We start from the raw sequence: 11,280 nt of genomic DNA, 5'->3' as shown, positions 1-11,280 counted from the left end.
CTCCATAGTAACGTTTAACTCATCATTAGTTAATTAGAATACTTGAAGCAATTTACCTCAAGCTCTTCATAAAAAAAGCAATTACGATGAAAAGTTACCACATAAATTTTGAAATACTCACAGAATCTTACACAAATAATGCTTTATCATAGAGGAATAAAAGACAGCTTCTTCATACACACATGAATGTACAAAGACACAGTCCTTAGGGAAATCATCAGGAGTTTACAGCAAAAGTGCCAACTGGAATGAGTATTCCTTGGCTTTAAAACTGGAACGAAACAACTCTCAACATTTGCAAAACATTCCTTTATTATTAGAAATAAATTATTTGTATAAAAAATTGCATGCGTCAACCATTGCATTTATTTTTAGCACAACCCAGGGCTTCAGTCCGGTCAGCCATTACAAGAAACAGAGTCATTGTCTTATACAAGTTGAACAAGGCGGGACAGGAATGGGAGTTCTCACAATCACAGAAAAATACTTACAAGAATAACATCAGACATGGTTTATTTCAACAGCATTTTTTTTTTCACAAGCTAACATTAGTTTTCCTTTTGTGATTTTTTTTTTTAACTGCTTATGAGTAAGCAATACTTTAGCTTGACACTCATTGGTTGTACTGTATAAAATGGGGTTTTTTTTTTTTTCACTCTGTTATTGATACTTTTGGCTCATGGCTACTTTGTGTTCCTTACAAGATTGACTATTGATTTGATTGATTGTAGTCTACAGAGATCTCCAGGAGTGAGTTTTGGCGGTGTCATGTTTATTGTTTAAGATCACGTACCAGATTTCTTCATATTGTACCATTTCCCTGTTTCAGATTGAATGATTGCTGTAGCTGATATATGTTGTCTTAGTAGAGGAAGCTGTTAAGACAAATGAAGACAAATTAATAGTATATCAAAATAAATTATTTTGCTAAAATGATTTTAAAAATTAAATCCTATAATCAGTATTTTTATGGTACTCCGTTTTTACAATGTTAGGTATTTTTTAAACCATGTGGTAGGAATTCAGTGATCACAGGAATAATAATGCAGCAACAGTTTTAATCCATAAAACCACTAGTCTTACTTAGAGTATTTAGCAGATAACCAAAAATGGAAAAGTTCTAATCATATTAAATTCAGGTGAAATTCAACTTAAATGTGTGTTTTGACTAACAAAGATACACAGTATGAAAAATGAAAGAGCACATAAATTATCTATCCCGCAAAAGACAAAAAAAAATGTTTTTTTACAACTTTAGTTAAAGACCTAAATTCTTTGAGTCTGATTTGATAAGCAAAACCAGACAAGAAATTGTAACTAGTTGTGCTTTGAAAATGAATATTTTCCATTTAAAAACAAATAATAGTTTTAATTTTTTAGTATTTATTTAGAGAGGGGGAGAGGAAGAGAGAGAGGAGCAGAGAGAAAGAAACGTAAGCAGACTCCACACCAGGTGCAGAGCATGATGTGGGGCTCGATCTCAAGACCCTGAGATCATGATCTGTGCTGAAATTGAGAGTCGGACCCTTAACTGACTGAGACACCCGTGTGCCCCTTAAAAACAAATAATACTTTTAGACTCTAGAAGTGAACATAGTAAAATATGAGGAACATAGAATATTTGTAAATATGTGTATTGCTGATACATATTTATGCTCCGACTTCAGCCAAAGGGTACCAATGAAGATGTTTAAAAACTCAAAGACTTTAAAACTTTAAAAACTTTAAAAGACTCAAAGAAGGAAATATGCATTTAATTGTTCTGGTACCAACTCACTATAAAGTAAAACTTATTACTGTAAGATTATTAGAAAGATATGAATAACAAAATATTCTAAGTCAAATTCATACTCATACTTTCATTTTCCGAGAATGTAAACTTAAATCCAAGTAATACCTTTGGTTTTTTTGGGAAAGATGTGATAGAATAAATCTCTGTTCTAAAATTCAAATGTGATGTCCTATTTTTCAGGGGAATTCTGGAGTGCATAATCATAAGAAGAAAAATATGAAAAAATGCTACACATGTATGTATTTCACCACATAAATCCAATTCAGAATGAAACAGATTTTTAGGTAATTGTTTAGTTTTTGACTGTTAAGCAAATTACAAAGCTTTTCTGGAGGCACAGGACTGGCAATCAGACTCATTCCATTTTAGTTCACGTCAACATCATAATTGACAGAACAAGTTCTTACCTGAGGCTGAGATCACATAAAGTTCACAATCACAAAAATAAATGCAGCGAGGCTAAGGAAGTGCTAATCAAGCATGTTTTTACTATTTTTGATTTCATTGAATATTATGAGCCTCGTGCCAAAAATAGCTGACATATCTGCTTCTCTTATCTGCATTGTTCACACTTCTAGAAGGGTTATTACTGTGGCACACGGAAAGGAAGTAGGTTTTAGACCTGGTTTCGAACTACATTCTTTTCCCTACAAAATGAGTTTATAAAAAGATCTGTGAACCAAGTCACTGGGCCTTAGTTTCATCGCTGGTCCCAAATCCACAACATTGGGGTTTTGTGAGAATGGAGGTGGCGTAGGTTTGTGGGGGAGCAGCTGTGTCTGGCATAACAAATATGGAATCCTATTTTCCTATTCACCCCTTCCATAAAGCTAAACGTCTGTGATGTTCAGTTTGGTGTGAAGTGAAGCACAATGATTTTTATGCTTGTGTACTTTTTTTTTTTAAGTTTTTAACAATTTCTAAAAATATAATGCTCTCGTATACTTCTAAATTCCCTGTAAGAAACAAAATCTGTACTTCAACTACTTTTTAAAGGACTTTCATATAGTCTTTTAAAAAAGATGAAGAAAAATGGTCCTACAAGTTAGAAGAACGACCCTTAAAATGATGGTTCACTGTCCTGCTCTATTCAGTATCTTCAATAGTGGCTCAACATGTAGGAAATATTTAGCAAGTTTGTAGATAGCTTGAAAGAAAAATTATGGAACAAATAGAGGAACTAGAGCCAAAAGACCTTGAAGAAAATGATATTCAGAAGACGTTCATTTAACAGAAGGTGATTTGGATCAGACCATTCAAGGATCGTTCCAACTTTGAGACTCTATAGCCAATTAAAGACTCATACTTCATTTTTTGAACTCTTCAAAGTTATCCCCAGGGAAAAAGATGGTAGAATTCTACTGAGAACTCTGACTATAATTTACAAAAGGAAAGTCATCTTAATTTTTCTAATGGTTAGAAAAAGAGATGCAAGGCTATGGACAGAGATGATTTAGTCATTGGGAAAATGGTGATGCGGGACAAACCGTGAAAGGCAGAAGTCTTGTGAGAAACTTTATCCTGGATGTTATTACAGAACGAAATAGATCAGAGATGTACGTGTGAGCTACTAGGGAGTTTTTACAGCGGCGATGAATATACTTAGGTGACAATCCGTTTTGGAATACAGCAATAGTGAATTGCCTTGTGGACACCACACTGTGTTCATAAGTGAGAGAAAGCATTTCCACCCCAGCAGCAGCTGTTTTCATGAATTATTCATGAACACAGCTTAAGGAATACCATGTTACAGCATTTGTTAATTGGGTGCGGGTGCAGTTGATAAATTCATGCACATCAACTTTGTTCCTAACTCCCTTTCCACACACTTTTATGAAACAACGCTTGACCTTTTTTTATGTGAAATGTAGTACTCTGCAAATTCAGTAATTAACATGGACTCACTGGTCTCCCTTCCGGCTTCATGTTACTTGTATTTATTCTGCGGAGATTTTGAAGCTTTAAAACCTTAAATATGTGGCCAGAATTTCTGGCATTAGCAAGTAATCTTTAAGATGAAAGTTTCTAAGTGTAATGGACCTAGAGAGCTCCATGGCCGAGAAGGAAAAGCATCGCATGTACATCATAAATACATGGCTAATTGATTAAAAAAAAAATCCCAACAATGGAGTAGCAGCCATAATTACTCAAATTCTTCACATATTAAACAAGAAGAAGAAAGAGGGATGCTAAAACAGTTTTTGAATTTTAAGTCTTTTCTATTAATGATAGAGCAATCTACATTTTCAAGGCAGCAATGACACTTCTGCCTTATTTATATGGTGACTTGTAGTTTACAAAACACTTTCACCCATGTCACTGTAATGGTGACTTGTCACAAGTCTCACAGCAGGAGGTATGAGAATGCAGCAACATGGACACTATTCCAATGGGTTAACCAGCCCTCGATTTACTGAGAAGAGACTCTACCCATGTCCAGAGGAAGCTTTTTTTTTTTTTTTTAAGATTTTATTCACTTATTTGACAGAGACACAGCGAGAGAGGCAACACAAGCAGGGGGAGTGGGAGAGGGAGAATCAGGCTTCCCGCTGAGCAGGGATCCTAATGCAGGGCTCTATCCCAGGACCCTGGGATCATGACCTGAGCTGAAGGCAGATGCTTAATGACTGAGCCACCCAGGAGCCTCACAGAGGAGGCATTTTAAATCTGAGGAGGCATGGGGTGCCTGGGTGGCTCACTCTGTTGAGCAGTAGTCTCTTGATTTATGCTGGGGTCATGTTCTTGGGGTCCTGGGACCAAGCCCCACATCAGGCTCCATGCTCAGCACAGAGTCTACTTGAGGATTCTCTCTCCCTCTCCCTCTGCCTCTACCCTTGCTTGAGGAAAAAATCTGAGGAGGCACAGTTCTAGGTACAGCTGGAGGACAAAGGCTTTCCCAGTATTCAGACCTACTTCTGAAGACATAAGACACACTTTTAGACGAAAAAGACTGCATTTAAGTTATTAGGGTTATTGACACACTTGTAGGGAGTGTGATTTTAGAAGACTCTTGCCTCACTATTATATGTCATTGAGGTAACAGGGACACAGGTAGGCCATGACACCTGGTGATGCAAGGGAACAAAGATCAACAGTGGTTCCTGCAGTGGGATTGTGGGAGGATGTGTGAAGATTCCATGTGCTGTCTCTCCTGAATGTGTCACTTCATCTGGACCCAATTTATTAAAATCCAAACTATGTAAAAGATGAATATACCAAATTTGCCAAAGTACAATTTAACCACCTTTCAGGTAGTAACTGACTTTATCTTGATTCACCTTTTGAACTTTCTTTTACCTTACAGAAGGAGCACCTGACTCCTACAGCATATTACAGACTAACCTTCTACACAGGCCCCACATTTATGCTCTCTCATTCTTATTTCAGAGAAGATAGGGAAATGCATGCTTGCTATATAATTTCCACTTCAGTGTCAACAGAAAATAATAGAAGGAAAACAAAACACAAGAGACTTACTTCTGTTGAATATGGGATTAGTCTTTATCAGTGCTGGGAATATTCCTCTTCAGGGAACGTATGTATTTTTTTAAAAGCGTGGGAAAATTTATTAATTTCCCCCCACCACCACTTTCCAGAAGTGAGTCTGGGGTGACTGGTATTTATTTCAATGTCTGTTTAGTTGTTCCCATTTGCAACCATATTACCTGAAGGTTTTTAGACTGTTGTTAAAACCAAGTCCAGCTATAGGCTCTGGTGAGTTGTAGCAAGAAACGCCGACAGCTGGCCAACAGCAGTTTCCCGGCATCTTAGGACAGGTTTTAACTGTCTGCACTGATGTTTTCAAGGTAGAAAAACACAGATAAAATTCTGCCTTCACATCACACGCACTGGACTCTGACACCTTTGATAGTAGTTATAGTGCATCTTTTACGACAAGACCAAATAGGCCCATTATTACTAAATGGCTTACCTATAATCAGAGATGATTATAATGATTTGTTATCAAAACCTGTCTTTATCGTGACTTCTCTTGCAGTTTTTCAAGGTTTCATGTTTGCAGAAAGGTGAATACGTGGGGAGTGTTTGTGGAATTCTTAAAAGTCTTCTATATGTACAAATGACTCAATTTGGTTATTAGTGAGCTGAAGGCCATCTTGCCAGAAAAATCTGACCAATAATTCCAAGAAGTCTGATAGTAATTGTAGCCAATAAAATTAACTGATCAATACTTATCTTCTAAGCCATTTCTGCATATGGGACATTAGAATAGACAATGTTCATCTGGAAATCTTGATGTAAGGAAAGGTTTATGTTATAATAATTATATTAGATAAAATCTACACTTAATCTTCCCTGTATTTCATGTCAGAAGTACAGAGAATAGGGAACACAGCCTGTTGGAGGAATCTGAGAGGAAGAACGTATTTCTGCATCTGGTTTTATCCTTAATTATTAAATAGGTATGTTGTATTTCCAAAAAACAGGAAGCCTGAGGTCTAATGCAGGAATGTTAGCTTTCATATCTTTTTGATCCATCTACGGAAACTACTAATGTAAAAATTGTAGTGTTTTGTTTTTACCATACTCAGCTACCTGATATTTTACAATACAAATCTTCAGCTTATTTGCTACTCTTCCTTAGATACCAAAATAGACCAGTTAAACTCTACTGGATTAGTTTGGTGCTGGTGTGTTGTTATCATGTGCTCCTTCAGGGGTGACTACAGAGAAGAAGAAGGAAGGTCAGGAGGGGACAAGTGGAGTGGTGGCTGACAGGAAGGACCCTATTTTCAGGGTCATGAGGCTTTCAGAGAAGAGCTCTATTTTAATATATCCAAGAAGGGTCCACTAGGGGGAAATAAGTATTAACTATGATTTAACCCAACATGTTGGCTCATTCGTTTTCTCATTTCCCTAAATACCATATCATTTATTTGTGTCAGGTCTTTGAGCAACCAATAAACCAATAAAGAACCACCAATATTGAACTAACAAAGATCGAAGAGTAGTTCCTAAGTGCTAAAAGAAAAAATACATAGAAGATAGTTCCAAGCTTCAGATGCTTGGTAATGCCTCAAAGGGGAGCCACAAGAGTCATACTTTGAAAAAGAGATTTTGTGTGCATGGTCACGCTCTGGATAGGAGCCATTCGCCTTGAAATCATTGGGTTCTAACCAAATGGTTCTAGGTGCCGTGACAGTCTCACGGTGTGCCAGTGAGTAGCGCCATGCCCCTGGAACCATGTCGCAGAGTCCCCGAGACTAGAAGAAGAATGTTCAACGTACATCTATTAGGAAGTGCTCCCGCTCTTGGCCATCGGAAAGTCTACAGATGACTTACTGTTGGTTTCAAGACTCTCACAGAGTTCGCTTTTCACCTCTCCATTTGGTCTGTCATTTCCTTTTTGGATCAGTTTGCTTTGCATGGTGGCAGCTGTCACCACGGCCTTGAAGCTCCTCTTGCGTTTTTGAACGTTCTGCTCTGGATGAAAAATTATAATATAAACCTTGGGCATGTACAGCATGCCCAGAGACACCGAAGCACTTAAACTCATGGAGACAGTAAGTGTCGTTGTCTGGATGTACATCTGAGGGGAGGAAAAAAGAAAGAATCAATGTTGGTGAGCCTGATCTAACATCAAACAGCACAACCATTGTGTATAATGATTGCAGCTTCTCTGCTCAGGGTGCATGAGAAGGGACGTAGAGAAATTGCCCTTAATAATAGTCAAGCAATTCTTTATCCCTACCTGCAAATATGGGTAAAGTTGTCTTGTTTATGGACCCTAATTCCTTAAAACAAACACAAACAATTAAGCTGATGAAGTTTTGTTTCCTTTTTTAGATTATAATTAAACATATATAAGAAAGGGAACAAAGCCATTCTGGACAAAGTCTAACATTTTATGACCTACATTCCTTCTTCAGAGAGGTGTTATTGTTTTTAACAATAAACTTAACCTAGCAGGTTATAGTGGAAACTGAGTGGGAGTGAAATATTCCAGAATATCACTATTGCCCAACATTGCTTGACTAATGCTAGCATTTGCATCTTCATATCATGACTTAATTTCAGCTATCAAACCTGATAAATCTCATAAGCATGCCATACAGGCTTGATATTTTTATTTATTTATTTTTTTATTTATTTTGAAGGTTTTATTTATTTATTTGACAGAGACAGACATCAAGAGAGGGAACAGAAGCAGAGGGAGTGGGAGAGGGAGAAGCAGGCTTCCAACTGAGCAGGGAACCCTAGGCAGGGCTCCATCCCAGGACCCCTGGGATCATGACCTGAGCAAGCCAAAGGCAGATGCTTAATGACTGAGCCACCCAGGCACCCCCAGTCTTGATTTTTTAACACAACCCACCCCAAGGACAATTCCAGAGGGTTTCTCAATGGTGGCATCATATCAAAGTAAACATGGGTGCTTTAACAAAATACAGGACTCTCCTCCAAAATTTAAATATGCCCTCTGGGCTTAGTGTTCCGACATCTGCATTTTAAAAACTCTCCTCCTATGCTCAGATCCTTACACTTACTGCACTGAAATTGGCTGCTCTGGTACTTAGAAAGAACAGTCTTTCTGCAAGATTCTTCTTCCTAGAATGTAGAGGTCAACAAGCTGAAAAAACCAAACCTAAAATCACTTTGGCTTTTTCATTATGGTATGAAAATAGACTTGATAGCATTTTAATCCTTTTTTTTTTTTTAATTTCTCACTGTTATTTATAACTGAAACAGAAATTGTGCATTTAGGGTATGCAACTTGATGTTTTGATAAACAAATATACTGTGAAATGATCTTTGCTCTCAAGTAATTAACATATCCATCACCTCGCCTAGTTACCACTTTCTTTCATTGTTTCTTTTTAATTTTTTGTGCCGAGAATGCCTAAGATCAACCCTCTTAGTGAATTCCCAGTCCATAGCACAGTATTATAAACTTAGTTGCTATGATGCATATTAGATTCCCACAACTTACACAAGCATAACTGAAACTGAATGTGTTTTGACCAACATCTCTCCATTTCCTCCTTCCTCTCCCACTGGCAAAACACTGTTCTACCCTCTGCTTCGATGAATCTGTTTAGGATTCTACATATAAGTGAATCATGCAGTATTTATCTTTCTGTGTCTGGCTAATTTCACTTGGCATCGTGTCCTCCAGGTTCATCCATGTGGATGCAAACGGCGGGATTTCCTTCTTTTTAAAGAATGAATAATATTCCATTGTAGGTATATATCATATCTTTAAAAATAAAAACCTTTGACCTACTTCCAGTTTTCATGTCCTGAGCTCAAAATATAGTGTCCTCCAAACAACTTGGAATACTGAGGCCACAAAGAAGTTCTTAGAGGTCCCCTTCCTCCTATCTTGGATCCTTGTTAGTATCTCTTCACTCTAACCATGTCTCTGAAAATGTAAAGTTGTCACATTGTATCAGGCAATCCAAAGAACCCAAACTAATTGTATCTTTTTAAATAAAGGATCAAAAGCCACCCACCTTCAAAAATAATCAGTGAATTGAATCAGTGCTTCTCTTAACAGAGGGCAAGGCTGTAAGGTAAAGATCTGTCCAAACAATAAGAACTTGTTACTAGTACTGAGAGACTATCCTTGTCATGAAATCACACCATAAGGGTGACTAAGTTTACTGTTCATCTACCACTAAGGCTGTCCTTTGCATAAGACCTCATTGTGAGTATGGAAATACCTTCCAATAAGGTGATATAGATGGCTTTGTTTCAAAGTTCACTTCCTCCAGGAAGTCCTCCGTGATAAAACTTAACTTAATGATAATGTTATAATGGTGTCTTATTATACTTCTAAGCACTGATGCATTGAAAAATCCATAAAGTGGATCACTTACTGATGCATAATTATGTAATTATAACTGTGATTTATATGTAGTTATAACTAATTTATATGAACTTTTTAGTAACTTATGAAATGCCCAACTAGGGTATAAACTTCCTTAGAGCCTATAATCTATATTCTTTTACTTATAAACCTCTAAGAAACTATATAAGATTCTACACACAAAAATTACTGGAAAACTCAGTATTCTTAGGTATATAAAGATCTTCACAAAGATTAGATTTCCACAAGATCTGATTTACACAAATCATACAGAGTATGCCTTCCAAATTTTTCCACTTTGTCAAATTAACATCGCTATGGCTATAACATAGGGTGGAAGATATTTTAAGTAAGAAACACAAAGTGATGAGGTATGAATCCAGATTCTGGGTTCTGCTAATACATATTAGCTACAATAGAGACATGATTCAAATACATTCCTCAACAAAGTGATAAATTACTACACATCATGACCTCTCCTGCCAATAAGTGAAATCCTGTGTTAAATTTGAGAGAACCAAGGATCTACTACAATTAAGAAAGTCCTGATAAAATATGGATATGTGCCTTCAAATCCCCCCGAAGCTTTGCCATCTACTTTTAAGCAACTTATTATGAATACTTATAAACTTCAAAGTGTTAGTTAATCCTCTCTAAGTTTCTACTTACTCTCCAGTTAGCATTTCTTCAGAAAGCCTATGCAGAAAATAGGCTCTAAAGAAAGGACATTAAAGTAGGGAAATGATGCCCCAAATGCAAACTACAGACATAAATATCCCAAAGCCACTCAAATAGGCAACCATCAGTTTTGTCCCAGTCAGCCCCTGCCGACTCAATTTAGCTTAAAAAACAAACAAACCAACCAAAAAACCTCTAGAGGTCAAACAGACATAAAATGATGGGAACACCCACACTGATTAACTTGATTCTTTTCATAAATCTTAATCTGTTGGTCTTGCTAAAATGTATTCTACTAGTCCAAATAATATGTAATTACCTTTCTATTTTGAAAACCTTGCAATTTTTCTCTGCTACCATGAATATAAATGGTAATTTTTTCCCTGATTCAGAATCATTTCTGTAATATATAATAATTTAATCTTGTTAAATATTAGGCATGAAGAAGATTCTGGACTGCTAGTTTCCATATTAAATATTTTACTGCAGTCTATCCTTTAGGCAAACCAACTCAATGGAAGATATAATAAACAAAGACATGAGGATTAGACAGTACTATGCTTAGTGTCCAGGCTTTCCTCCAGATACTATGCTTTCAAAGTATACCAAAGGCCAATTTTACTTATGTAAAGTTAAAACAGCATTTGAAAACTTTTCATGTGAAGTTAATACAGAAAAAGCATATATACAGAACTGTACCCTAAAATCCCAAACCTTAGAGTGGCCCAGCATTTGTTACAAGGCATTGCACTGTGAGTAAACTAAATTTTTGAGCTTCATCTCTGAATATTTAATGAAATGAAAAAGTCATATATACATAAACCCAGTGAAAACAACAGCAAAACACACAAAGAAATAAAAATGCCACCTGTTCTCACTCTAGAGAAACTAAATCTTCAGCATCATGCATTCCAAACATCTTCCATATTTAAAAATAAATGTAGAAATTATATCAGAAGATTGAAAATGAGCATCCGATTCCAAA

At 36.5% G+C, this 11,280-nt stretch overlaps 1 protein-coding gene across 4 annotated transcripts in view; it reads right to left on the bottom strand.

The window, feature by feature from the left end:
- Nucleotides 1-357: 357 nt before the first annotated feature.
- GRM8 (glutamate metabotropic receptor 8) overlaps nt 358-11,280 on the bottom strand; it is a 737,764-nt gene continuing 726,841 nt past the window's right edge. For 3 of the 4 annotated variants that reach the window (XM_059396474.1, XM_059396471.1, XM_059396473.1), the window contains exons 10-11: nt 7,094-7,340; nt 358-875 (exon numbers count right to left, since the gene is read on the bottom strand). In XM_059396474.1, the coding sequence (XP_059252457.1) occupies nt 826-875; nt 7,094-7,340 (297 nt within the window). In that variant the 3' untranslated portion in view covers nt 358-825. Of the gene's footprint in view, nt 876-7,038; nt 7,341-11,280 lie in introns of all 4 variants that reach the window. The other variant, XM_059396472.1, reaches the window with a different exon arrangement.

The sequence above is a fragment of the Mustela nigripes genome, chromosome 4, assembly GCF_022355385.1.
Source record: "Mustela nigripes isolate SB6536 chromosome 4, MUSNIG.SB6536, whole genome shotgun sequence".
Classification (NCBI taxonomy): domain Eukaryota; kingdom Metazoa; phylum Chordata; class Mammalia; order Carnivora; family Mustelidae; genus Mustela; species Mustela nigripes.
The sequence above is the reverse complement of the archived record's forward strand: the minus strand, read 5'-3'. Positions and strand labels throughout refer to the sequence as shown.